Source organism: Orbilia oligospora (assembly GCF_000225545.1).
Source record: "Orbilia oligospora ATCC 24927 unplaced genomic scaffold scaffold00076, whole genome shotgun sequence".
In the NCBI taxonomy this organism is placed as follows: domain Eukaryota; kingdom Fungi; phylum Ascomycota; class Orbiliomycetes; order Orbiliales; family Orbiliaceae; genus Orbilia; species Orbilia oligospora.
Genome location: NW_011645633.1, coordinates 2105847 through 2129423, shown reverse-complemented (window position 1 = coordinate 2129423; position 23577 = coordinate 2105847). Strand labels below are relative to the sequence as shown.

Genomic DNA, 23577 nt, shown 5'->3' with positions numbered 1-23577 from the left:
AACACCATCTAAGACCTTATTACGGTCTTCTATCATTATGTAAGACTCTGGTAATCTGTGTCTGACGAATATAGGAATGCTGAACATCAACCAAACAGCCACCAACCGTTCTCAACATCTGCGGCGCATGGCATCTCGATAAAATGATGATATCGCTCGTGCCACACAGCAACGATCTAGTTTATACGTTAGGGGCCGCCGAATTAAAACCCTTAGCGAGAAACCTCTCAGATGGTGGTTCAAAAAGACGTTGTCAACGTTGGGCTGGATGGCGCCCAGGACTCGGGTCTGCAGCCCACCCACTCACAACGAGGCCTCACATTTAAAGCTGAAAGATCCATGAAAGTGCGCTCCATAACATCATTAAAAGGGTTCGCTGGGGGAAGGATGAATATATCCGTTCGCACCCGATCAGCAAAAGCTCAATAACTACGTCCATATCAGTATCCGATATTTCCCAAGTTCAACTGCATGTATCAGATCTCACGAACGGCTTTACCGTCTCCCCGCGACAATTCAAGGCTAAGCTGAGGGACTTTTTCAAGCATCTGACCATCTGCGCCTGCAAACCTCCTTATACGGAAATCTCGATCTATTTCAACATTAAAACTTTTTCTCCGTCAACCGCTTCAATCCAGCAAATCAGATCTATCAAATCGATAGATTCTCAAATCTCACCTGTGGAAAACAATCGTCTTGGTTTTCTTTTCCTTTTCTAACCCTTGAAGAAAAGCAAACGTGCCCGAGGAAAAGGAACCCAGGTCTTGGAGAAAAAACAAAACCCTTGCTCTTCTCACTTTTCGAGAGTTCCCGTCCCAATGTAAGGCATATCTCGATTCCCTCTCAGCCAATCACATCGCCAATATGGCGTAAGCGCTCGCAATATAAGTTCGAAAAATGAGTAACTCCACATTCCGTTGGGCAAGGATGCTCGTAGAGATGTCTTGATTTGCAGCTCTTTTCGATATCTTGTCTCTTGTTTTGAGCAAAAGGCCTCGCTGAAAACCGACTTTATATCGTTAGTCTCAAGTCATCCTGTCTCTCATCCGTATGCAACTATGTACCGTCGACAAGGAGTCCTTTCGAGCTGCGCCGCCGTAGCATCGTAGCATTTAGCTGGGTTCACAATCCGTATCTTGTGATCCCTTGTTTTCCCTCCGCTCAAAACGAACAGCCCCGGATGTACCATCTACCAAATCTAACCTAAAGAAATGTCCCGAGATGGATGACACTCCGCACCCTGGTCATTACCCTTTTGCTGTTCTCCACTCTTCCTTATAATTCCTTTTGCTGCTGAACGCCCCTTCCTTGATTTTTCCTCGTCAGCTGATGTGTATTCGGATGCATGCAAGAAGGATGGGGCATCCCGAGAACAGGATAAGTTGGATGCAACGAACATGCTTCCCAAAGCTAACGGAATAGAGACATCCCAGCCTATCAGCCTATCAAATGCTCCCGTTCCCTCCTACAAACAGCTCTTGCACTTAAAGAAAAAGTAACTTTTCTGAGTCGTGCATACTGTCTATGCGAGTTTTGTTTTTTCCATTTTGCTTGACTTTTGCAGCTAGTGAAAGACAAGATAAACCCATGCACCACAGCAAGCAAGCCTGAGTTCATTGAAAGAAGAACCGGACCCACATTCCATCAATCCAAGCCTTTTAAGCACGAGCTAGCCGAAGTGATCCAGAAAAAACACGAGGGAGAAATGTGGGCTTCGGTTGATGATTTAAGCGCAAGAAAATTGAAGCCATGCGAACGAATCGTATGTAGCTAACGAGACCGGGTCCCGCTTCATGTGTTGCGTGCGCAGCCTTTTTAATCTCAGTCTCAGTTCGGCCTGCCGAAATTATGCCAATTGCCACGCCCTCTTAACGACAGGCTGATATTGATATAAGAGAACAGGCCATGTAATATCGACTAATGTCGGTTTCTCCCTCGTTTCGTTCCTGTTGTGGAGTCCGGGGCGGGGATCTTCTTTTTTCTATTATGGATATATGAAATTGGAATATCTTACATTTGAGCAAAATTTCTCTCTCACGATATTGAAAAGGCTCTGCATGAAACATTCGTATAGCGTCCCGTCAATGATAATTATTACCTCCATACTATCTCCCAAACATTTATGACTTCAAAGTGTTTAGAAAGGTGAATTTCGCCATCCTAACCTCAAGCTAGTGTCAACTCGGTCTTCCTCCTCCCGGTGGCTTGCTCCTTAACCACGTTGACCATAACCTTAACTTTATCAAACAGGACCACTTTCCTTCCGTCCTCCAATTCGAGAATATACTCATCCGCATCGTACGTCTTTGCCGTTTCAACCTTGATCGTCCCCTCAATCCCGAACTTCGGAACAAAAACAACGAACCCGTTCGAAAATATTTTCGCCACAAATCCTTCTTGTTCTGTGCTCTTGTTCTTAAGCGCTTGCCCAACGTAGTACTCGATCGATGCTCTCCCAGCAAACTGGGCGTTCCGATGTCTGATATTAATGTTCTTCACCACCGCATCCATCTTGTTCTTGTTGTACAGAGTTTCATCCAAGGCCTCGTACTCGATTGCGGCTGCCAGCTGCCGATGGGCTGCCAAGTCAGCGTACCGTCGGATTGGTGAGGTAAAGTGGGTGTATATGTCAGTAGCGAGACCATAATGTCGGAATTCGGGGTAGGCTTGGGTCCCCGAACTGAAGTACTCAGCAGGGAGCATACATCGGGTAGCGATAATTCGGACCAGCGTGTTAAAGTAGGCTTCCTGTGGATCAACGCACCCGTCGAGTGAATCGGCGAGCGCCTTCGATGATTCAACCCGCAAATCAAGACCCTTCCTGGCTCGAAGCTGGCTCCGAAGGTCATCAAAGTTTGTAGCTGGGGGTGCACCGTGTCTCCGGAGCATTGCCGTCTGTGGGAAGGCTTCGTAGATTTTTCTCGCGACACTGATGTTCGCGCACAACATGAACTCTTCGACCAACGAGTTAGTTTCTAGTAGTTCTTTCACTTCGATGCTAGCGGGATCCGATGTTTCCGACTCCATGTGAATCTTGACTTCAGGACTTGCTAGGTTGAGAGCGCCAGCGTCCATTCTTGCTTGCTTTAATTTCTTCGAGAGCATCAGTAATATGCGCATACCCTCCGTCAAAGGGTCTGTTTGTGACCTGTTTTCATCTATTAGCATATTTGCTACAGTAGTTTGCGTTATGTTCAACCTACTTGTCATCTATCCGCATCTGCGCAGCCTTATACGCAAAAGCCTCTCTAGACTTGATCACCGACTTGGTGAATTTCGTGTTCACGATCTTTGCGTCCGGGGTCATCTCCCAAATCACAGAGAACGCGTATCTTTCCACATAAGGCTTCAGCGAACAGAGGTCGGTTCCGAGAAGGGGAGGTAACATATCAATACGCTTATCGACTAAATATACCGTAGTTCCCCGCGATGCCGCCTCGTCATCCATAGCATTATTCGGCTTCACGAAATGCGATACGTCTGCAATATGCACACCAGCTTCGTAGTTCCCGTTTGGCAACAACCGGGCATGAAGAGCATCGTCAATATCCTGACACCCGGGAGGATCGATACTGCAAACCAACAGATCTCGTAAATCGACTCTTTTCTCCCAGCCGGAGGTTCCCTTCTCAGGGACAATCCAATCATGGCCCTCCGACGGCAGACAATCAAGAACAGCTTTCGGGAACGGTCGGTACTGGACATCATATTCCAATAGCAAAGCTTCAGTCTCTGCCTCCTTCGATTCGAGTTCCCCAAGGGCCCGGACGAAATGACCCACGGGGAACCTGGACGTTCGATCCCAAGTATCGATGTTTACTACAATCCGCTGTCCTAGTAGTTGGGTAGCCTGACGCGTGAAAACACGGATCCTGGGTATCTTCTTATCTAGCGGCCGAAAGAAAACAACTTGCTGCCCGCCCGACTTCGCTCTGTTGACGGAGTTAGGATCGATGTGTCCGACATATGATCTCCAGTTACGCTTCAAGACCCCAACAATCTTTGCTGTTGGTTGGACCTTCTGGCTTTCATCCTGGGATCGTTGAATACGCTTAGCTTCATCAATCAGAGCACGTCGTTCCCTCTCCGTAACAATCGCCTCGACTTCATCTACGTCCGCATTCTCGTTCTTCGTTAAGGTGTCCTGGTCTACAAGTTTGTCGGATTGCTTTTTCCACTGGTCTTGTGGCAGCAATTCAACGACAACTTGGTCACCGTCTATGGCACGGTTCATGTTCTCCAATCCGACTATCAACAGATGTTTATCAAATGATGGTACACCGACAGTACCCTCGAGACTGTTGTAGGTAGATGTGTGGAAGGTACCCTGGTGCAGTGTACCATTTCTCACACCAGTGTTCATTTTTGGAAGAGAGAAGTACTAGTAGTCTATTAGTATAGAACATCATGAAGTAAAAAGCAGTGAGCATACCTCGGCATAGACATTAGCGCCTCTGTTAGCCTTCTTCTCAAGATCTTGAAGCGAGGAGCTTATCATGTCGAGCAACTCGTCCGCATTCTTTAGACCCTTGACATAGCCATTAACTAGGCGACGGTTAGCTTCAATCAAAAGTTTTTTTAAAAGAAGGGTAGTGAACCTACGATCAGTAGAATTAAGTCCTTCGCTCTTTGCTTTTGCAAGATTTGCCTTGTCGTTTGTGAGCATAACGATAGCAGGCGCTGTCGCACTGGAGCTTGCAGCCGCTTGTTCGATATGTTTCTGGTACCACTTGCACGCAACCCTGATCGCTCTATCATTACGATCATTAATCGACTCCTCCTGTCCACGCTTAACGTGGGTTTCCTGACGGAATTCGTTGTGGAAGACATAGAATCGTTTCTCATCCGCCTTTGTAAGCGACACGAGTCGGTTATAAAGCGGCAAGCTTTGGTTCTTGACCTCATCGAGGACAGTTTGTAACACGATAACGTCGTAGAAGGCACTCTTATGCTCAATCGCGTCCATACATTGGAGGAAGATGTTCGTGTCTGGCATTAGATAGTGGCCATGCTTGTACTGGGTTGTACCTGCCGGTTTCTCAGACAGGACGAATGGGCGAGCTATATAGCATTCACCGAGTAAGCACTACTCTCATGTAACTTGAATATAATGGTTGTAGATATAGATATCACCGTACATCTATTGTTGGAATCTACTGGCGCATTCGCCAGACAAGCCCGACATAACCGCGACGAGCAGGGAATGTCAGTCCGCAGGTATATCTCACGGACAATCTTTGTCACTTTGCCACTCTTAGCAGAGCGGATGTAGACCTTGGAGGTGATGCTATCATTGCTGGAAGGGTCTACCAGCATACGCTTTATGCTCGTCATGGCTGTGGTGGAGTGGAAATGAAGCGGCTCTGTTATGGTTGTTCGTCAAGGTTTTGGTTCGAACCAGCCAGGAAATTTGTGTTCGGCTGGCGACGGCAGGTCTTGGCGAGGTCGTATGCAACACATTACTAATATCATGAACGAACGAACAAACTCCAGAAACCCGGCTCTGGTGCAAGTGGAACTGAGGTTCTACAACATCCCAAGTAACATCAAACAGGATTCCAAGCACCGTTCTCTCAGAACAGAAGCTGCATTGTTTGTGGTCCTACCGAGGCACATACTATGCATGATCGGAAATTTCTTTGCGAGGCTCTCCTTGGTTCTCCTTGGTTCCGAGCTTGGCCAGGCGCAGAACTCAAACTGAGTCGCTTCTCAAACAGTTTTCCGATTAAGAAGGTGACCCAACCTGCCCACAAGACCCTTTTTAAAAAGCCAAACATTTCTACTGCCCATCGAAGAGGGTTCTTACGCCCATGTGGTGTCGATTCTGCTATCTCATTGGTTCTGCCAAAAGATTCGATCTCCAACCCATTGGAACTCTTCAGTGTCACCCGGTTGACGGTTTTCGCTTTGATTCTTCTTCCTCAGAACGTTGACGTCCAAACTGCTGTTAACTGACGCAGCCAAGCCGTAGGGCCGTTCCAAGACCTCATGGCGCAGCCTAAGAAGCTTCCCTGGTGATAGAAGTCTCCGTGCTGGCGCAATTCACCATCCACTTGGCTCCACCGTCCCCTTAACCGGGTTTCTGGCGAGGTTCTCGGGTCTTCGGCTTGGACCCGGAACGGCTCCAGTTCAATGCAACTGGCGCTCATGCATTGAGATTAACTGTTTTATGCTCCTGCCTTTTCCCCTCCTGCGGATCGAGGATATGTTGCATCGAGTAATTGCGACTCAAAACGGACATCGTCGCCTGCTGCCTGACCTGATTGTATATGATATCATGGACACCCTCTCCGAGTAAGCGCACGCGTCAAACGATTCTTGAGACAGTGATCTTTTATTCTTGGTCAAGCCACCAAAAGCTTGTCGCCTACCTTCTCTGATGCAGCCTCAATATCTCGAACAGCGCTAAACAATAGACTATCCTAACTACGGGCACTTGTCTTTAGTTGTTAACGATCACCAGCGCAAAAGGTCCTGGTCTGATCATGAACATCAGATATCAGCAATCAAACCCCTTGACTGATTCCGGATACTAGCTGCCTTTGGTGATCACCTCCTAGCTTGCTCGGGTCTGCTTTCTTTCGTAGGAATGTCTAGAATCATCTTTCCCCGCGAAATCCACCCAAACTTCCTACCCCCCCATGCCTAAGTAATCTTACATAAATGACTATTCCTATGTAGTGCAACTATCGATCAAACGAAGAGGGTGGGGGAGACAATGTGAGAGGGTTTCACAAGGCAAATCCATAGTCAGAAGAGAAAAAAATTTTAAGTTCACGGTCTGCCCCGATGGTCTTCCCAGAACCAAATGGGGTGTCCGCGCATGAACCCAGATATTTCGCACATATACTGCCTTTTCGAGAGTGACTAAAGTAGATCACCCGCTCAAGATCATAAAAAGGCTTTGGGGTTCCCCGTAGGACTGCTTCCTCTTCTGCCGTTGCTACCCTCTTCCTCCATCTTGCCCTCTCCTCCTCAAACTTTTCTGGAGAGTTGATTTTGAGGTGTCTAATCGTCTGTTAAATAATCGCGATAAGATTCTCTATTATCTTTTGTTCAACAGTTCGCCAATATGTCGGAATCAGCGTTAGCTACAAGGTCGAAATGGGAGGTTCTCATGCCCGTTATCGTATGCGGCTCCGGTCTGTTCTCGGACGGTTACCTCAATGGTTCGTAAATAAATCATATTACTTGACAATAAAATCCGAAAGAATTTATGCTAACAAGATATCTAATTGTCCTTTAGGTGTCATTGGTACCGTTAATACGCTTTTGGGCCGTCTCTACGGCGAAGAATACAAGAACAGCCCGGCACAATCAAACGTCTCCTCGATCGCCTTTGCTGGTACAATCATTGGTATGCTGGCCTTTGGTTGGATCAGTGATAACTGCAGTAGAAAAGTTGGCATGGTTGCCTCAACAATTATCTTGATAATATTCGCCACACTCTGCGCCGGTGCATATGGTGCCAATGGCTCCGTCGGTGGACTTCTCGCCGCCCTTACCGCATACAGATTTTTACTTGGTATTGGTATTGGAGGAGAATACCCAGCTGGCTCTGTTGCATGCTCTGAAGCTACCGGTGAGATCAAGAGTGGACACCGTAATAGGTGGTTCATTATCTTCACCAACGTTATGATCGATTTTGGATTCGTCATTGCGGCTTTTGCTCCATTGTGCGTTCTCTGGATCTTTGGAATGGACCGCTTGAATATTGTCTGGCGTGTGTCCCTCGGCCTTGGTGTCCTCCCACCACTTTCGATCATGTACCTCCGTACAAAACTCAAGGAACCGGAGCAGTTCAAGAAGGAGACTATGAAGGATACTAAGACACCGTGGCTGTTGGTCTTTAAATATTATTGGTGGAGGCTTACTATTCTCAGTCTTATCTGGTTCATCTATGATGTGAGTATCAAGGAACGGATTCCGAATATTTTGGAGTATGCACATGGCTAACAAAAATATAGTTCTCTGCCTATTCTTTCGGTATCTACGGTTCTTCAATTCTCTCCATCGTCATTGGAGAACAGGAAGCTCTCTACAAACCATTCGGATGGAACGTTGTTCTCAATCTTTTCTATATTCCGTATGTATCCTCTTGAACTGCCAAGTTTAGTTATGTTCTTAAGTTCCTAATACTAACATTGAAATAGTGGTGCTATTGCTGGCTCTTTCATTAGCGATTGGATCGGTGCCCGAGAAACCCTCACCCTCGGCCTAACCCTCCAAGGATTCGTTGGTCTCATTATGGCTGGATGCTACGGAAAACTCGCCACACCCGACCACATCGCAGCTTTCGTTGTTGTCTATGGTGTCTTCCTAACCCTTGGTGAAATGGGTGCCGGTGACAACATCGGTCTTCTCGCTTCTAAGTCCAGCGCTACCGCCATCCGTGGTCAATTCTACGGTATTGCAGCCGCTATCGGAAAGCTCGGTGCTTTCGTCGGAACTTACATCTTCCCCATTATCATCAAGAGTGCTGGTGGCAGTGATACCGTTAAGGGAAACCAAGCCCCGTTCTGGGTCAGCAGCGCATTGTGTCTAGTAAGCGCCGCCATGGCATGGTTCTGCTTGCCTCACATCGGACAAGATACCATCACCGAAGAAGATGTCGCTTTCCGAGAATACCTTACCGCGAACGGATACGATACCTCGCAGATGGGTGTTAAAGAGCTCAGAGGAGAGAAGCTCAACGATTCGAACAGCGCCGAGGGCGTCAAGGCCACTATCAAGGAGGAAGATAAGTTTGAGACCGTCCCAATGTAAGACGGAGTATGGATTAGAGTATCTATATAAATCCATTAATTTTGGTTAGGAGAAGTATTTGATGGCATGATTGAAGATCTTTTTACCAGCATGGGATGGCGTAGTCAAACTTTCTGTATATATTAGCCTTTGATATCATTTAATACCTTTAGCTGATAGTTCACAATATCAATGTTTAATGATGACATACAAATGATTCGCAAGAAACAATAATGGGGAACCGTAGTTGTACTAGTATCCGGGTATCGTAAATAAATCAAAAGTAGGTACTTATATGATAATTCAAATGTGCATCCTCGTTCTGTGATAGAGTGTTGGAAGTGCTAAATACAACAAACCCCGATCAAGATATCTCATGAGCTCATGAGCCTATATGAGCATACAGGTCTCAAGTCACCCTGCTAACCTGCTAACCTGCTAACACTAGCTGTTAGACTACCGGCCGAGAATGCACTTTATATAGCCGCTGATATTGATATAATACTGTAATATTATACTGTCTCACATTGGCTAAATTTGCTCGGTCGGGATTTCAGCTTGTCTGACAGGAGAGCTCAAAAGTACGTAATCTAGATTATTATCATTATACATGCTTCAAGCGAGTATTTTCCGGTTTACTGATCAAGATGTCAAGTTTCTATGTTGTCCTGGTCCTGATTCATTCTAGAATCGAATCAACAGGCGTCAAGGCCTCAGGCATTTGGTTATTTTGACAGGATGCATCCTAGCATGCGCATATCTCACCTCGTAAGTGCCGGATCAATAGCCAATTTTGTGACAAAAACATACATTTTCACTGACCATGAATCGCCACTATGGTATCATATCTTCTTTATAAATTACGACTTGTCGGGTCAAAGATAATTGTCCATGCACAAATGCTCGACAACGTGGTCGAATCGTGCCAGCCTCAATTGTACAAGGCTCACCTACAGCAGGGACCTGGGGTTGCAATTGCAATTGCATTGACGAACTCGATTGAGTGCAGCTTATCCCGACATCCATTGGCTGTACCTGTCGGTTAAACAAACCACATTGCAAAATAATTGAAGGTTGACTTTTCAATAGGTACATATGTACCTAAGTATCTGCAAGCACAATTTAGCCTCTAGGTCTTTTTATCCTTTACAGAAAGAAATAAAAAAGAAGATCCTGGCGAGGATTTGACGATATACGGACCCGAATTTGTCTGCGCCCTGACCCGAGGAAAAACCTTCTTCTTGCGTTCCTCGTCTAATCTTGCAAGATAATGGCATGCTATTCCCTGCACTGACGTTTCACAAAAACCGATTGTGCAGGTATACGAATCGGTGGCTGCAGGTTCGATAATATCGGTTTAAAATTTATAACGTTGACATGGGTATCTTTCTGATAGGAATATGCCGTTTTTCAGTTCACTAGTCATGTTGGTGAGCTTTGAATCAAAATCAATGAGTATCATACGTACATCACTTGGCTTTTATATTGCACTTGCATCGCACCTTGATGCTGGTTCTGATTCAAACGTTCAAACAAGGGTATCTGGAAGAGTGGGAAAAGCTAAATGCATTCCAGTCGACTGAGAACGGAGCGCAATGGCTGGGAGTTTTCGTCCAAGGATCCAAATTAATTCTCCATCAAGAGCTTTAAAGAAAGTTTCGTGATAATATATATATATATATACCTTAATCGATCACAGCGAGTTAAGCTTCCGGAATTCCTTTGTCAGCCATTAGTCTAGAGTAGTTACTTCAGTGCGTATAACTGCGTATCAAGATGCAGCTTCAACTTCTAACACTCCTTGTCTCTGGGCTCTCGCTAGCCGCCGCTTTTAAACCTGCTTCGACTCGGGGCACCGACAAATTAGCTGCTAAAGGGTTATTGAACCTCGCGGGTTACTCAATCTTGCATCCGCCCAAGTCGGGATGTAACTTAAGCAAGGTGAAGTTACGGAAGGAATGGTAAGTTTTCGACATATACCAGATCTGATCGAAAATATACGTACATACATAGGTATCGACATTTTCTAACTTCTGTACTTTAATTATAAACTTGCAGGAGTACCCTCTCTTCTCGCGAAAAGAAAGAATACATCCGCGCAGTTCTTTGCCTTCAATCAAAACCCGCTAGAAGTACACCTCTCGCTCCGGGTGCCGTATCCCGCTTCGATGACTTCGTAGCAACTCATATAAACCAAACTTTCTTCATCCATGCCACCGGTAACTTTCTCTCGTGGCATAGATACTACACCTGGGTTTACGAGAAAGCGTTACGCGAAGAATGCGGCTACAAAGGCTACCAGCCTTACATCAATTGGGGAAAATATGCCGAAGACCTCGAGCATGCGCCCCTATTCGACGGGAGTGACACAAGCATCGGTGGGAATGGGAATTATATCGCCCAACCTAGCGGTCCTGTATTCCCAGATCCTGTAAACCCCGTTATTATATTACCACCGGGAAAAGGTAGCGGATGTGTTACTACCGGTCCTTTCAAGAATATGACGGTCAACCTCGGGCCCGGTTTCTTTGGCGCGCAGTATCCCGATGTGGCACCGAACCCCCAGTTCGATGGGTTGGGTTATAACCCTAGGTGTTTGAGAAGAGACTTGGGGTTCACGGCGGCTAAGATAGGATCTACTGATCTGAATTCGACGAATTTGATAACGAAGTATACCACGATTAAGACGTTCCAGGATTTCATGCAGGGAACGTTTTTGTCAGGTGGGAGGGACATCGGTGTGCACACCGCTGGCCATTTTTGGGTTGGTGGAGGTAAGAATCTCACTTTTTATTTATATTTACAAATATATATATAGTCACGATTGACTAGTAAGATGTCGACTTGAGATACTGATTTGAAATTTGCAATAACAATAGATCCAGGCGGTGACTTTGCCGCAAGTCCCGGGGTAAGAAATTATATTAACAAACACACTCATTTTCTGCCTATTGAATCCCTTGCTAATTATATCAAAAACAGGACCCGTATTTCTATCTCCACCATGCACAAATTGACCGAACTTGGTGGATTTGGCAGAACCAAGATCCCAAAGTTCGATACAAGGCTGTGGGAGGCACGATCACCATTCTCGATACGCCCCCAAGCCGGAACGCAACTGCTGAGGATCCATTGGATCTTGGAGTACTGGCGCCATCCATCACTATTGGGGATGCATTGAGCACGATTGATGGGCCTTTCTGCTATATCTATGTATAGATTCTCAATAGCTACTACTAGTATAGGCAGTGAGGCTTCGCAGGGCCAAAGCATATGATTGTAATAGTTTTAAGCTAGTTAGCAATGATTAATGATATTATATTATATGATGAAAATTTATAGCTTAGAGCAGTCGCCTTATACTTAAAATTTAAAAGAAGAAATTAATCCCAAGACTTCCATACAAAAAATACCGTGCTTCACACACGGTGTAAGCATTCACACGTGGACTAAGATCGAGCAAAAGGGGAGTCGAAGTTGTTGTACTTTCTGCGTTGTCGCACCGCCACAAGATCACACTGTGGCTAAAGCTCTTCGCCAAACGTGTCGTCAAGCTCGGTCTCAGGCAACTGTATCCTTCAAAAGGCGCCTCTCCAAACCACCATACACCCCCACAGCAGCCCAGCATATACAAAATAAAAAACTCGCGACCATTCGCCAATAAATCCATCTGCTGAACTACTACCTCCGCCGTACCCGTTTTTTTCTTTTAACATATACCGATATTCACAATGGCGCAAGCCGGTGGCCATGAGGACATGATCGTACGGGCTTCCCCCCTCCCATCCGAGCTCTTGAAGCTTCGCGTTCGCGAGATAGGAAAAAATTAATTCTAATTCGTTACATTTTGGAAATGTTATCTATATATAGCACGATGCCGTTCTAAACTTCTACGGCAATCGTCTGGCTACATGCTCCTCCGATAAAACCATCAAGATATTTGAAGTAGAAGGGAATAACCATACATTGGTCAGCACACTGAAAGGGTTCGCGCCGCTACCACCTTCTTTCCCTTTCTTTCTTTCTTTCTTTCTCCTCTCTATTCCGAGCTTAAACGGGGGACTTGGAGAGCTAACATTGGGTTTGTGGGTGGGCGGAATTGGTGTAAAGACACGATGGTCCGGTATGGTGTGTCGCATGGGCGCATCCGAAGTACGGCAATATCCTCGCATCGGCTTCATACGACGCAAAGGTCATAATCTGGCTGGAGAATAACGGTCAATGGGGGAAACTTATCGAACATACAAATCACACCGCCAGCGGTATATCTTCCAATCCCACTACCAAAAGAGAAAGAAAACAAAGAAAAGACTCTATAGATTCTAATGATATATTATATCTATTAATATATAGTAAACATGGTCTCATGGGCCCCACATACCCTCGGCGAAGTCCTAGCCTGCGCATCCACGGACGGTAAAGTCTCAGTACTGGAATTCAAGGACGGAAACTGGGATACCCGTATCTTCAACGCCCATGCTACGGGTTGCAATGCCGTTTCGTGGGCACCAGATGTTTCACCCGGATCCATCGTTCAGTCTTCTGCCGCTTTGACAACGGGGGTTAGGAAGTTTGTAACTGGAGGCTCGGATAATTTGGTTAAGATTTGGGTTTATAGCCCAGACCAGGATAACTACGTTGTGGAAACAGTATTGGAGGGTCATCACGACTGGGTTAGGGATGTAGCATGGGCACCGTCGATATTGTCTAGGACATACATTGCATCTGCATCACAGGATAAATCGGTAATCATCTGGACGTCTGACGCTGGTGGACCTTTCCAGAAGAAGGTCCTCGAGATGGAAGCAGTCGTTTGGAGAGTTAGTTGGAGTTTGAGCGGGAATGTATTGGCAGTTAGTGGTGGGGACAATAAGGTCACCCTATGGAAGGAGAATCTCCAGGGAGAGTGGGAGAAGGTCACGACAGTTACGGAATAAGTTTTTTTAGTAGACTTTCTTCGGCGGTGCATTTTTCTTTGGTGTATTTTATAGCTACTAGCCAATGATACGCCTTTCGTAATTTAATGGCCATATGATGGACTTTGTGGAGAATCATGAATGTTGACTAGTCAATAGCTAAGGCCGAAGGAATACATCCCGAACCCGATGAAAGGAAATTAACAATTAGAAATTGGGGATCAGGAGAACAGTATAAAGTGTTCCACAGTAGGACAAAAGAGAGGGGAAATAGAAACCACGATTCGCTTTCGATCCCAGAAGAACGAAAAGTCCAACATGAAGCGCTAATGACATGAAAGAAACATAAAATCAGAGGAGTACAGGCTTCAGGAACATATGGAGGAAAGGCCTTTTCGCGGATGCTAGAAACGAATTTAAGAAACGCCATGACACCGAAGGTATAGCATAGGAATGAAAATAATTGTAGTGAAAAGCAGTGTGCCATGGAGAGAGGGACACCTATTAGCAATATCCACAGCGCCATTTCGCTGTCTAGAGTATCGAACCTTTTATGTCATTAAAAACAGAAGTAGCGTGAACAAGAAAGCAGACGTCAGTAAAAGATAACCCAGTTATGATAATCATAGCTTCCTGGGGTGGAAACTAGTCTGATGTAGGGTCTGGAGCCAAAGTCGGAGTCTGACTTTCCCCTGATGACTTCGAGTCTGAACTATGTTCCCGATTAGATGGCCCTGGTTGATTCTCTGCGGAGGGCATTGAAGGTCCTGCCTCTGGGTGGTCAGATGGGGCAGTTGTAGGTGGTGCTGGTGGAGGGAAAGGAACTAGAAGTTTGTCATTGGGGTCGGGAGGCGATGGAGATGACTGAGGATCAGTGGTTGGTCGGATGAAGACCTGGAGGATGCGGTTTGCCAGCCATGCTGGTTGACCAGGATCATTCAACTTCTTCTTCAAGTCGAACCTACACAAATATTAATATCATCACAACGTTTAGCAACTTTAAACTCGTCAGCTGCCTAAAGCAGCCATGCATCTCACTTACGGTTTACCATCCATAAATACAGAAGCCTTGTGGGTGTCAGTGGAGAGACCGGCTTTTTTGACCAGACGTTTTGCGATTTTCTTCACCTTTTCGTCACTCCAGGCTTGCATCGTAACGTCTATGGCATCGTGACCATATTGAACTCGGAACTTGATCATATAAGATATGGTGGTGACGCTATCGCTTGGACCTGGTCCTCCAGACATACTTGCTTTGCCTGATTCACTCGATTCCCAACTGTCGCTTGAATTTCTTGGTATGGATGCTGCACGAACGTTCATAGGATTGGAAATAATGTGACGGGGAACTATGTAATTGTTCCCTGCTTTGTCCCAGGCGCCACCGATGAAGGTACCTGTTGAATTTTGAAGCCATTTTCACCATGAGGTCAGAGGATCTTCCCATAACACCATAACATCAGACAAATTGATTTACTAACCATCGGGGAGAGTAATCTCGGCAGCAGCTAGCATTTCCCTCGCAGTTTTCAGCTGTGCATCGCTCTTGTCGGCCATCAACATCTCGCAGACTGCTTTGATCGTGCTCCAGATCTCAGGCCTTCCCGAGACTTGAGTGAACCAAAAATCATCTCGTAATCGTTGAAGGGCGGAGGCAGTGGGAGCTGGTCCATGAGCTGTATTGTAAAGCCAGTCCTTTGGACGCTTGAGCGGTCGGTCGAGTCTCTGGCCTGGAGGCACCGGTCCTTGATGGCCTCGATTGGTTGATAGACAGCCACCCATTTCGATCAGTTCATTTGAAGACAAATGTGCGCCTTCAGTACCAGTATTTCGATATTTCGAGCCAAAGGGGAAAATGGTATGATGATGATATGATGGTGATGATGGTAATGATGAGGCTTCAGAGCATACGAAAGAGGTTGGTAGTTTGGGAGGTAGTGGTCTCGTGGAGATACCTCTAACTGGTACTTTTACTACTACTACTGGTATTATTATTATTGCTGATAATATACCTGCTATATACCACCAACTGTTTGACTATGCTCTGCATCTGAGCGTCGTATGCATGAACTGATGTGCGCTGCTCCCGTTCATGCCAAGCTGAGAAGACCTGACAACGGACTTGAAGTGCGCCAACATAAAATCCAATCCAATGCCAGCTTGTGCGACAACCAAGCCTGTGGGCCTGGTCTGGTGGTGGTATAGCTCAACCTCCTGGGAATGCTGTGGCTTGGCTTGTTAGTTCTACCTATTAGTGGTAAGTATTATTGTCCTATTCTATCTGCTGCAAGGGGAGAGAGAGAGAGAGAGAGAGAAATAACAAAATTGGGGGGAGGACAGGAAATTTAATTGAAGATGAAAATATCAAAGATGAAGATGAAGAAACGAGGGGGGGAAATCAATCCCTTTCATACACACACACATGTGCATATGTATGCACTATCTTGAAGGCAAGAGGGATTGGCCAAGAGTCATGCCCAGACTCCAGACCAAATCGGTAGGGGCCTGCCAGCGTGAGGTATCATGATTTTTCACTGAAATTCAAAAGCAGGATTTCGCCGATGCAATGTTGGTACAAGGTCCAATCTATCGATGCGGGGGGAAGAATATCAATGCAGATGGGTCAGCTGGTTACATGGAGAGACCGTGGCGCAGAGCAATAAATGGGTCCAACGTTAAAAGTGTCGCCCTCGGCTTGCATCCATGTCAGTACCCACTTGCATGGCCGGGGACTTTATCGATAACCGAGCCATGACCACGCTAGCGAGCGATGGAGCTGACCTATGACAGACGGCTCGTCCGGCTGGGCGTTCGAGTCTCCAATGCATGCGCAATTGGCTTGATGCTTAAAATATATTAATATAAAAGGAATTTTGATATTATTTAGCATATAACATCCGCGAGTATATATATTAAATTATGGAGTCCACCAAGATGTTGATCTTTCTGGCGGCCTTTGTAGTTTGAAATAAAGGATAATTAGCGCGAGAGATCATGATCATTTGAAGTTATTGCGCAAATGAGTACTTTACTGTCATGTTGAGCGCCGCGTAAGCAGTCACTTTTGTATTAATTATACATCTCTTGAACATAAAAACTCGTGGGGGACTAGTCTGTATAAAAAAACAGCTACCCGACTAGGCACTAGATCTATAGAAGGGAGCATAAGTTCTCAGCTTCATCGATATTGTACCTGGTACCGTGGTTATCGGTTTCAGCTGAGTTCGGTTGGACCTCAAACATAGAAAAGCAATTCTTTAGTCATTAAATGTTAATTATCAACCATTTTTGTGAGAAAGTTGGGGCCAAATACTGGCTACACATTCGTAATCAGGAAGGGGACAAGTGCAAATATCTCTTTGCATGTGAAAACGGTGGGTTAGCGACATAATTGCGTAATGGATATTATAATTGTCGCAACCCCATTAACGAAACATAAAATTAATCCTTTGAACCATTCGACAGCTCGAAACATGGAGCTCGGTGTATCCTGTTAGGGTGTAGATCCAACCTATTAGTTTTCACATAATAGGTATCTCTACTCCCAGGCATCAGGGTCCCATTCCCCTAGTTTGCCGCTGATCCCCTCATCCAAAGCTGTAATCCTATCCATATCTTCCTCTGCCAGTTCCCATCCCCACAACTGACTGTTCTCCTTGATCCTTTCTTCCTTGTCCGACTTTGGAATGATAACCACACCTCTTTGTAGACACCACCTGAGAACAACCTGTGCAGCCGTCTTCCCATATTTCCCCGCAATATCCAAAATAACGGGGTCCTTCAATCTCGTTCCCTGTGTCAATGGCGAGTACGCAACGACTACAATTCCCTTTTGTTGACAGTATTCTACCAGCGCTTTATGTTGACACCAAGGATGGAACTCGATTTGGTTGACCGCGGGGGTAATATCAACCTCTTTGTTGGCAATTAACTCCTCAATATGGTGCTTTGACCAATTGCTCACACCGATTGACTTGGCCTTGCCGGATTTGACAATCTCCTGGAGGCCCAACCAAGCTTGTAGACGTGCTGTTGGACCCGGACGAGGGTTATGTATTAAGTAGAGATCGATATAATCGATTCCGGGCCCCATGGCCGCGAGCGATCGATTAAACCCATCGATTGCTCCTTCTTTAGTGTAAGAGGTCAACCCTAGTCTTGCAACGGTGGTTTTCCAAGAACCTCCACCGTTTGGGTTTGGATGTGCCATTGATTCGAAATCAGGTGGCATGCCGGGAAGGGTTAGATCAACTTCCCAGAGTTTTGAGCAGATGAAGATATCAGAGCGAGAGACCGATGGAGTTTTAGCCAGGAATTCAGTGACAGCGGCACCGGTGGCAGCTTCATTGTAGTAAATTTGAGCGGTGTCAAGATGGCGGTAGCCAGCTGATAGAGCAGAGAGGACAGAAGAGTGAGTTTTGGTAGATTGGAAGACTCCCAGACCCAGCACTGGAATTGATAGTGGTGAAGCCAAGGGCAGTGGGATGGATTGCGGGGTAGATTCTGAAGCCATTGTGGAAGAACTGGTAGGCTTTTGATTATGTTTTTTTTAGGAGATGACGAGAAGGGTTAAGAGATCTCTGGAGGTTGTAGGGATGAGTATTTATAATCATCTACCTGACTCGTTTAGATGGGAAGTCGGGCATCTCAGGCCGCTAGCGGGACGGGTAAACCGGGTAGACAGATCCTGCGTTGGAGAAGCGTTGGAATATTAATATGAAGCTGATGCTGTATCGTGTCGACGCTTGATGTGAGTGTTACACGTGCACCTTGACATGCAATTGTATGGCACAGCCGTCGCATCGATGCGTCTCGACAGTGCATTGTATATGTATAGGTAGTCTATATTGCATTTGCATTGTATTGGCCCACCGATAGATCCTTACTTAAAAGAAGTTTTTATTGAAGAAGCTAGAAGTTGAAATTGTCCAATGTGATATGTTTCGCTTTAAATTTCAATTGTGTAGCGCAATGCAATGAGGTGCCAAATAGCTACTTAAGTAAGTAGTCATATATGTAAGTATCTAGATATCGATATCGATAGCCGTGGATATTTGGTTTTAAAACACTTTTTAGCGATGTAGCTAAAGTAGCTACTTCAGTACATATAAAAGCCATTGAACTATTAAGCTTAAGATGCGACAGGGAAGTCCGGCCCGACCGCGGGAGCTTGCTCGCAGATTTGAGACACCTAGATTTTTAAATGCAAAATGATATCATATCATTACATTTACTCTCATTCGTCGTCCTCAGAATCGCTGAATGGGTGGCGGGTAGATAAACGTGAAGGGGGAAGAACATTTAGATCTAAAAGGGCGATTGCCTTGTCAAAGAATAAATCATTGTTCGAGGGGTCCGAGGAGAAATCATAAAGTTGATTCGCGTCCATCCTAAGATCGAGCCTGTGTTCATCATATATCATGCAAAAGTTATTAACTTGAACTAGAAATTCCCCATCAGTCGCCGTGAGACGCTCCCACAACGATATCATCTGCTTATCGCTGGTGGATCTTGTGAGCTCGGAGCATCGTTTTTCTCTAGCGTTTTTGGCGAGCTCTTTCATCTCAGCGATGAGGGCTTTTGTGTAGTCGCTCAATTTACTCGATTTTGTGAGGGTTATACGTTTGGCGGCACCGTGGATTCCGGCTCCAAGTAATGATGGGAACATGCCTATGGTTTGATACTTGTATATAAATGACTGTGAGAACGATATCTTTGGTTCTTCCGGAAGGTCATGATCAGATGATGCATCTTCACCGGAAGTATTTTCGGCAGCAGTTTTGTCCTGATCATTGGACAACTTCTGGGTTTGGTCGTTCTTGCTCTTGGCTTTGGGTTCCTTGTCCGAGTTCTGGTCATGATCTGGGAAAACAAAGAGCGGATCCTCCGCGAAGGTGTTCAGCCCTGGATATCGGCCTTTCAGACCGAAGCGATAAGCATCCTCAGAGATAGAGGACCCTTTATCTTGTACGCTGGGACTATCCTTGAAGAAGTATTGTTGACTGTGACCTATTAGAAGTGCGATGTGGACTTTAAAGTTCCTAGGAATGCCTATTTTGGGGCGAGCTGAAGGTGAGCTGCTGGCAGCCTTATCGTCATCGTGGTAGCTGACATATCGCTTGGCTCGAGCAATTCTAGAAGTCTTCATGATGTGGTTCCATAGTTTGCAAACACCGGCGAGGGCGCTGTGATCCCTAGCGTCGAAGTAATGCTCGAGGAGCATAAAATGAAGCTCGAGAGGGAGGGACAAAAGCCCACTCACGATGGAGCTTGCAGGTTCATCTTCGTCGTGAACACCGACATTTTCGTCCGCATCCAGTGGTGCGTCAGTATTTGAATATGCTATGCCTTGATCATGAGCACATTCGCGTAAAGTCGTAGTACGTTTGATCGGCTGTAGTAGCAGTCTCGGACCAACTCGAGCTCTGGCTGCAGCCAAACGCCAGTTGGTCAAATTATTCTGGAGGCGCAAAGTTCTCCTAATCTCGGGATCAAGTTGACGGATTGAGACTAAGTAATCATATAGAGTCCTTCTACGCTCCATTTTGAGTAAATTGAAAATAACTGTCGATGTGTATATAATATATGTGGAGGATCTGAGATGTTGGTGTGCACTGCGAATATTAATACGATTCGAAGGAGTCTTGAAAGTCAGCGCTGCGATTGTATTTCTTGGCGGATCCTTCGCTGGGAGCACAGAACAGGCAACAGAATTTAAACTTGATTAGATATTGTTTTAAGTATTTACCTACTTACAGACTTGAGGAGTTACTTAAATACTTTGAGGAGTACTGTCTACGGATCTATAGATATTTACTGAGGTAATTAATTAACTTATGCTTATATGCTTGTACCTAAGAAATTAGGATTTAAACCGAGTGATTTCTCTCTCCTAATCTAAGTAAGTAAGTATACAAGATACATGCAATATACAATGTAAAATATGTATATAGCTATCTGACTGAATAGCAAATTTAAAAGGATAGTTCGTGAATTTCCAATACTTGAATACTTTAAATGTACTGTGTATGGCTGGAGTTCGGCAATTGGCCACGAGGAATGGCATCTCCCCTGCACATACATCCATCCATACTTACATACGAAGCAAGCATGTATTTTATTACTTAACACACTGCTAATACTAACTTGAAGCATGTCTGTGCAGTGGAGAGCTCGCATGCGGAAATTGCGGGGCAGGTCTCATTCGGCTGGACCCCGCCGCATATCGACGGCAGGACAAACTGTGACTTAAGTGATTACCTGTAGCACAGCAGGTAAGTACTTAGACTTCTTCGAAACTGACGTACTAAAACCAAAAGTCGCCGCCGCCTTTCTTCCAAGCCAGATCTAACGGATTCCCTATAAATACCTTGTCCTGTAATTCGAGGAAGTAACTTACAAATGCTGTCTCGGTCGAGCATTGTCTTCCTTCGAGCCACTGGTGTCGCTAGATCGAGAGCTAATACTAGCAGACTCGTCTCCAAACTTAAAATCTCAACCATCTCCAATTCCTCATTCTCTGTTTCGAATTCTGCCCGTCGATTAAGCCCTGTCTCCACAGCCAAGATGTCGACATTAGCGACCTTCAAGCTGCCGGCCGTCCAGAACGAGCCAAATGTAAGTCGGTTCTCTTAGTCAATCGATCGATCGGAATGCAAGCGCCTGTGTGGAACGCGGGGGGGATTTTAGGCTAATCCGAACGTATTACAACCACAATAGCAACACTTTGCCAAAGGAACAGCCGAAAGGAATAAGCTGCAGGCTGCTCTCGATGTTCTCAAGAACAAGGGGACTACTGATATTCCCGTCGTGGTCGGCGGAAAGTCTGTATGTTATATCATATATTCATTCTGATTTTATATGAAAGACTGAGGGGGGGATTATGATTCTAATATGGAGGGATACATAGATCACCACCGATAACAAAGTTGCCCAGTATATGCCCTCTCATCATGCCAAAACCATAGCTACTGCGTCGCAGGCGACCAAGGAACATGTCAACGAGGCTATCTCGTCCGCTCTTGCTGCTCGTGAGGCATGGTCTACACTACCCTTCGCAGACCGAGCTGCTATCTTCTTGAAGGCTGCCAATCTGGTCGCTGGTAAATATCGTTATGATATTCTCGCTGCTACAATGCTTGGCCAGGGCAAGAACGCCTGGCAAGCAGAGATCGATGCTGCTGCCGAATGTGCAGATTTCTTAAGATTCAACTGCGCATACGCCGAAGAATTGTACAAGCAGCAGCCTATCAAGAACTCGCCTGGAGTCTGGAAGTATGTGAAACATTCTGAATTCAAAATTTTCTCGGGTATTCTTTTTTTTTTTTTTTTTTTTTTTTTGCTAACAATACCGTTTGTAGTCGAGTCGAGTACCGCCCACTTGAGGGTTTCGTCTATGCTATCACTCCCTTCAACTTTACCGCTATTGCAGCCAATCTGCCATGTGCACCAGCATTGATGGGCAATGTCGTTGTCTGGAAGCCCTCACCAGCTGCAGTCTATTCCAACTACCTGCTTTACAATATTCTCCTCGAAGCTGGCCTTCCACCAAATGTTATCCAGTTCGTCCCAGGAGACGCAGAAATAGTCACAGACGCCGTTCTCTCTCATAAGGAATTCACCAGTCTCCATTTCACCGGGTCAACCGCTGTTTTCCGTCACTTGTACGGCAAGATTGCTAAGGGTGTAGCCGACGGATTGTACAGATCCTACCCAAGAATTGTTGGTGAAACCGGAGGAAAGAACTTCCACGTTGTTCACGGATCTGCTGATGTCAAGAACGCTGTTCTGCACACCGTCCGAGGTGCCTTCGAGTATTCCGGCCAGAAGTGCAGTGCTACCAGCAGACTATATGTCGCCCAATCCATCTGGGAGGAGTTCAAGAAGAACTTGATTGCCGAGACAGAGGCTTTGAAGGTTGGCCCTAGCGAAGATTTCCAGACTTTCGTTGGACCGGTCATCCACAGGGGATCTTTCGATAAGTTAAAGAGAGTTATCGATGATGCTAAGAACACAAAGGGTATAACACTTGTGACCGGTGGCAAATATGATGACTCCGAAGGGTTCATCATCCATCCAACTGTTTACCAAGTTGACGACCCGACCCACGAACTCTTGAATCAGGAATTGTTCGGTCCCGTTCTCGCTACTTATGTCTACCCAGACGCCGAATTCGAGAATATCTTGAAGGCTGTTGATACCACCGGTGGCGGATACGCCCTTACTGGTTCGATATTTGCCAAGGACCGCGAGGTTGTCCGATACGCTGAGGAGAAGCTTAGAGATGCGGCTGGTAATTTCTATATCAACTGCAAGAGCACTGGAGCCGTTGTTGGACAACAACCCTTCGGAGGTAGCCGAGCTAGTGGAACGAATGATAAGGCCGGAAGCATGAACTTGCTGTTGAGGTTTGTGAATGTGAGAAGTATCAAGGAAGAGTTTGATGCTATGGAGAGTGTCACCTATGCTAGCAATGAAATCTAAAGACTGGGTGGATTCTGGTAGATAGAGCGACCTTATGTCTATTTCCCATATCTATGCATTCTTTTGCATGTTAATTGAGAATGAGAAGGCTATGTACTCTATGAAGGTTTCTATTTTAAAAGTCAGATAGACTAATATTAATAGCATTTTGGAAACTAAGCCTGGATAAATGATAAAATAAGTATAAGTTACTCGTATTAGTAGTATGACCTTAGCTTAGATACACTCATAGGCCATAGTACTTTCTATTGATTCTCGACTCTGGTATCAACCCCCACAAATCTTCTGTAGTATTGATATCATTATATCTGAGTACTAGGTAAATGCAGCGTGAACATGTAGAAGTACTTTATAATTATCCCCTGTAATCTTACATGCATATCTGTAGCCCAAAATGTAACTTTTTGATGAATGTCATGACCAAATGGTAGCC

At 45.5% G+C, this 23577-nt stretch overlaps 8 protein-coding genes across 8 annotated transcripts; 4 read left to right on the top strand and 4 right to left on the bottom strand.

The window, feature by feature from the left end:
- Positions 1-2166: 2166 nt before the first annotated feature.
- Positions 2167-5334, bottom strand: AOL_s00076g625 (uncharacterized protein; the record flags this gene model as incomplete). Its single annotated transcript, XM_011123177.1, has 5 exons — positions 2167-3148; positions 3204-4381; positions 4433-4545; positions 4603-5061; positions 5139-5334. 5 exons carry the CDS (start codon positions 5332-5334, stop codon positions 2167-2169), a joined length of 2928 nt encoding a protein of 975 aa, XP_011121479.1.
- A 1738-nt stretch (positions 5335-7072) lies between these two features.
- AOL_s00076g624 (uncharacterized protein) lies at positions 7073-8766 on the top strand (the record flags this gene model as incomplete). Its single annotated transcript, XM_011123176.1, has 4 exons — positions 7073-7169; positions 7247-7905; positions 7968-8086; positions 8154-8766. The coding sequence occupies 4 exons, from the start codon at positions 7073-7075 to the stop codon at positions 8764-8766; spliced, it is 1488 nt and encodes a 495-aa protein (XP_011121478.1).
- Positions 8767-10521: 1755 nt separating this feature from the next.
- AOL_s00076g623 (uncharacterized protein) lies at positions 10522-11964 on the top strand (the record flags this gene model as incomplete). Its single annotated transcript, XM_011123175.1, has 4 exons — positions 10522-10706; positions 10804-11519; positions 11625-11656; positions 11728-11964. 4 exons carry the CDS (start codon positions 10522-10524, stop codon positions 11962-11964), a joined length of 1170 nt encoding a protein of 389 aa, XP_011121477.1.
- A 512-nt stretch (positions 11965-12476) lies between these two features.
- AOL_s00076g622 (uncharacterized protein) lies at positions 12477-13682 on the top strand (the record flags this gene model as incomplete). The annotated part of the gene is made up of 4 exons (XM_011123174.1): positions 12477-12509; positions 12616-12731; positions 12856-13007; positions 13099-13682. 4 exons carry the CDS (start codon positions 12477-12479, stop codon positions 13680-13682), a joined length of 885 nt encoding a protein of 294 aa, XP_011121476.1.
- Positions 13683-14306: 624 nt separating this feature from the next.
- AOL_s00076g621 (uncharacterized protein) lies at positions 14307-15443 on the bottom strand (the record flags this gene model as incomplete). Its single annotated transcript, XM_011123173.1, has 3 exons — positions 14307-14622; positions 14704-15058; positions 15143-15443. 3 exons carry the CDS (start codon positions 15441-15443, stop codon positions 14307-14309), a joined length of 972 nt encoding a protein of 323 aa, XP_011121475.1.
- Positions 15444-17199: 1756 nt separating this feature from the next.
- Positions 17200-18174, bottom strand: AOL_s00076g620 (uncharacterized protein; the record flags this gene model as incomplete). Its single annotated transcript, XM_011123172.1, has 1 exon — positions 17200-18174. One exon carries the CDS (start codon positions 18172-18174, stop codon positions 17200-17202), a length of 975 nt encoding a protein of 324 aa, XP_011121474.1.
- Positions 18175-18897: 723 nt separating this feature from the next.
- Positions 18898-20205, bottom strand: AOL_s00076g619 (uncharacterized protein; the record flags this gene model as incomplete). Its single annotated transcript, XM_011123171.1, has 1 exon — positions 18898-20205. The coding sequence occupies one exon, from the start codon at positions 20203-20205 to the stop codon at positions 18898-18900; it is 1308 nt and encodes a 435-aa protein (XP_011121473.1).
- Positions 20206-21062: 857 nt separating this feature from the next.
- On the top strand, positions 21063-23144 carry AOL_s00076g618 (uncharacterized protein; the record flags this gene model as incomplete). The annotated part of the gene is made up of 4 exons (XM_011123170.1): positions 21063-21278; positions 21381-21488; positions 21571-21935; positions 22022-23144. 4 exons carry the CDS (start codon positions 21063-21065, stop codon positions 23142-23144), a joined length of 1812 nt encoding a protein of 603 aa, XP_011121472.1.
- Positions 23145-23577: the final 433 nt, after the last annotated feature.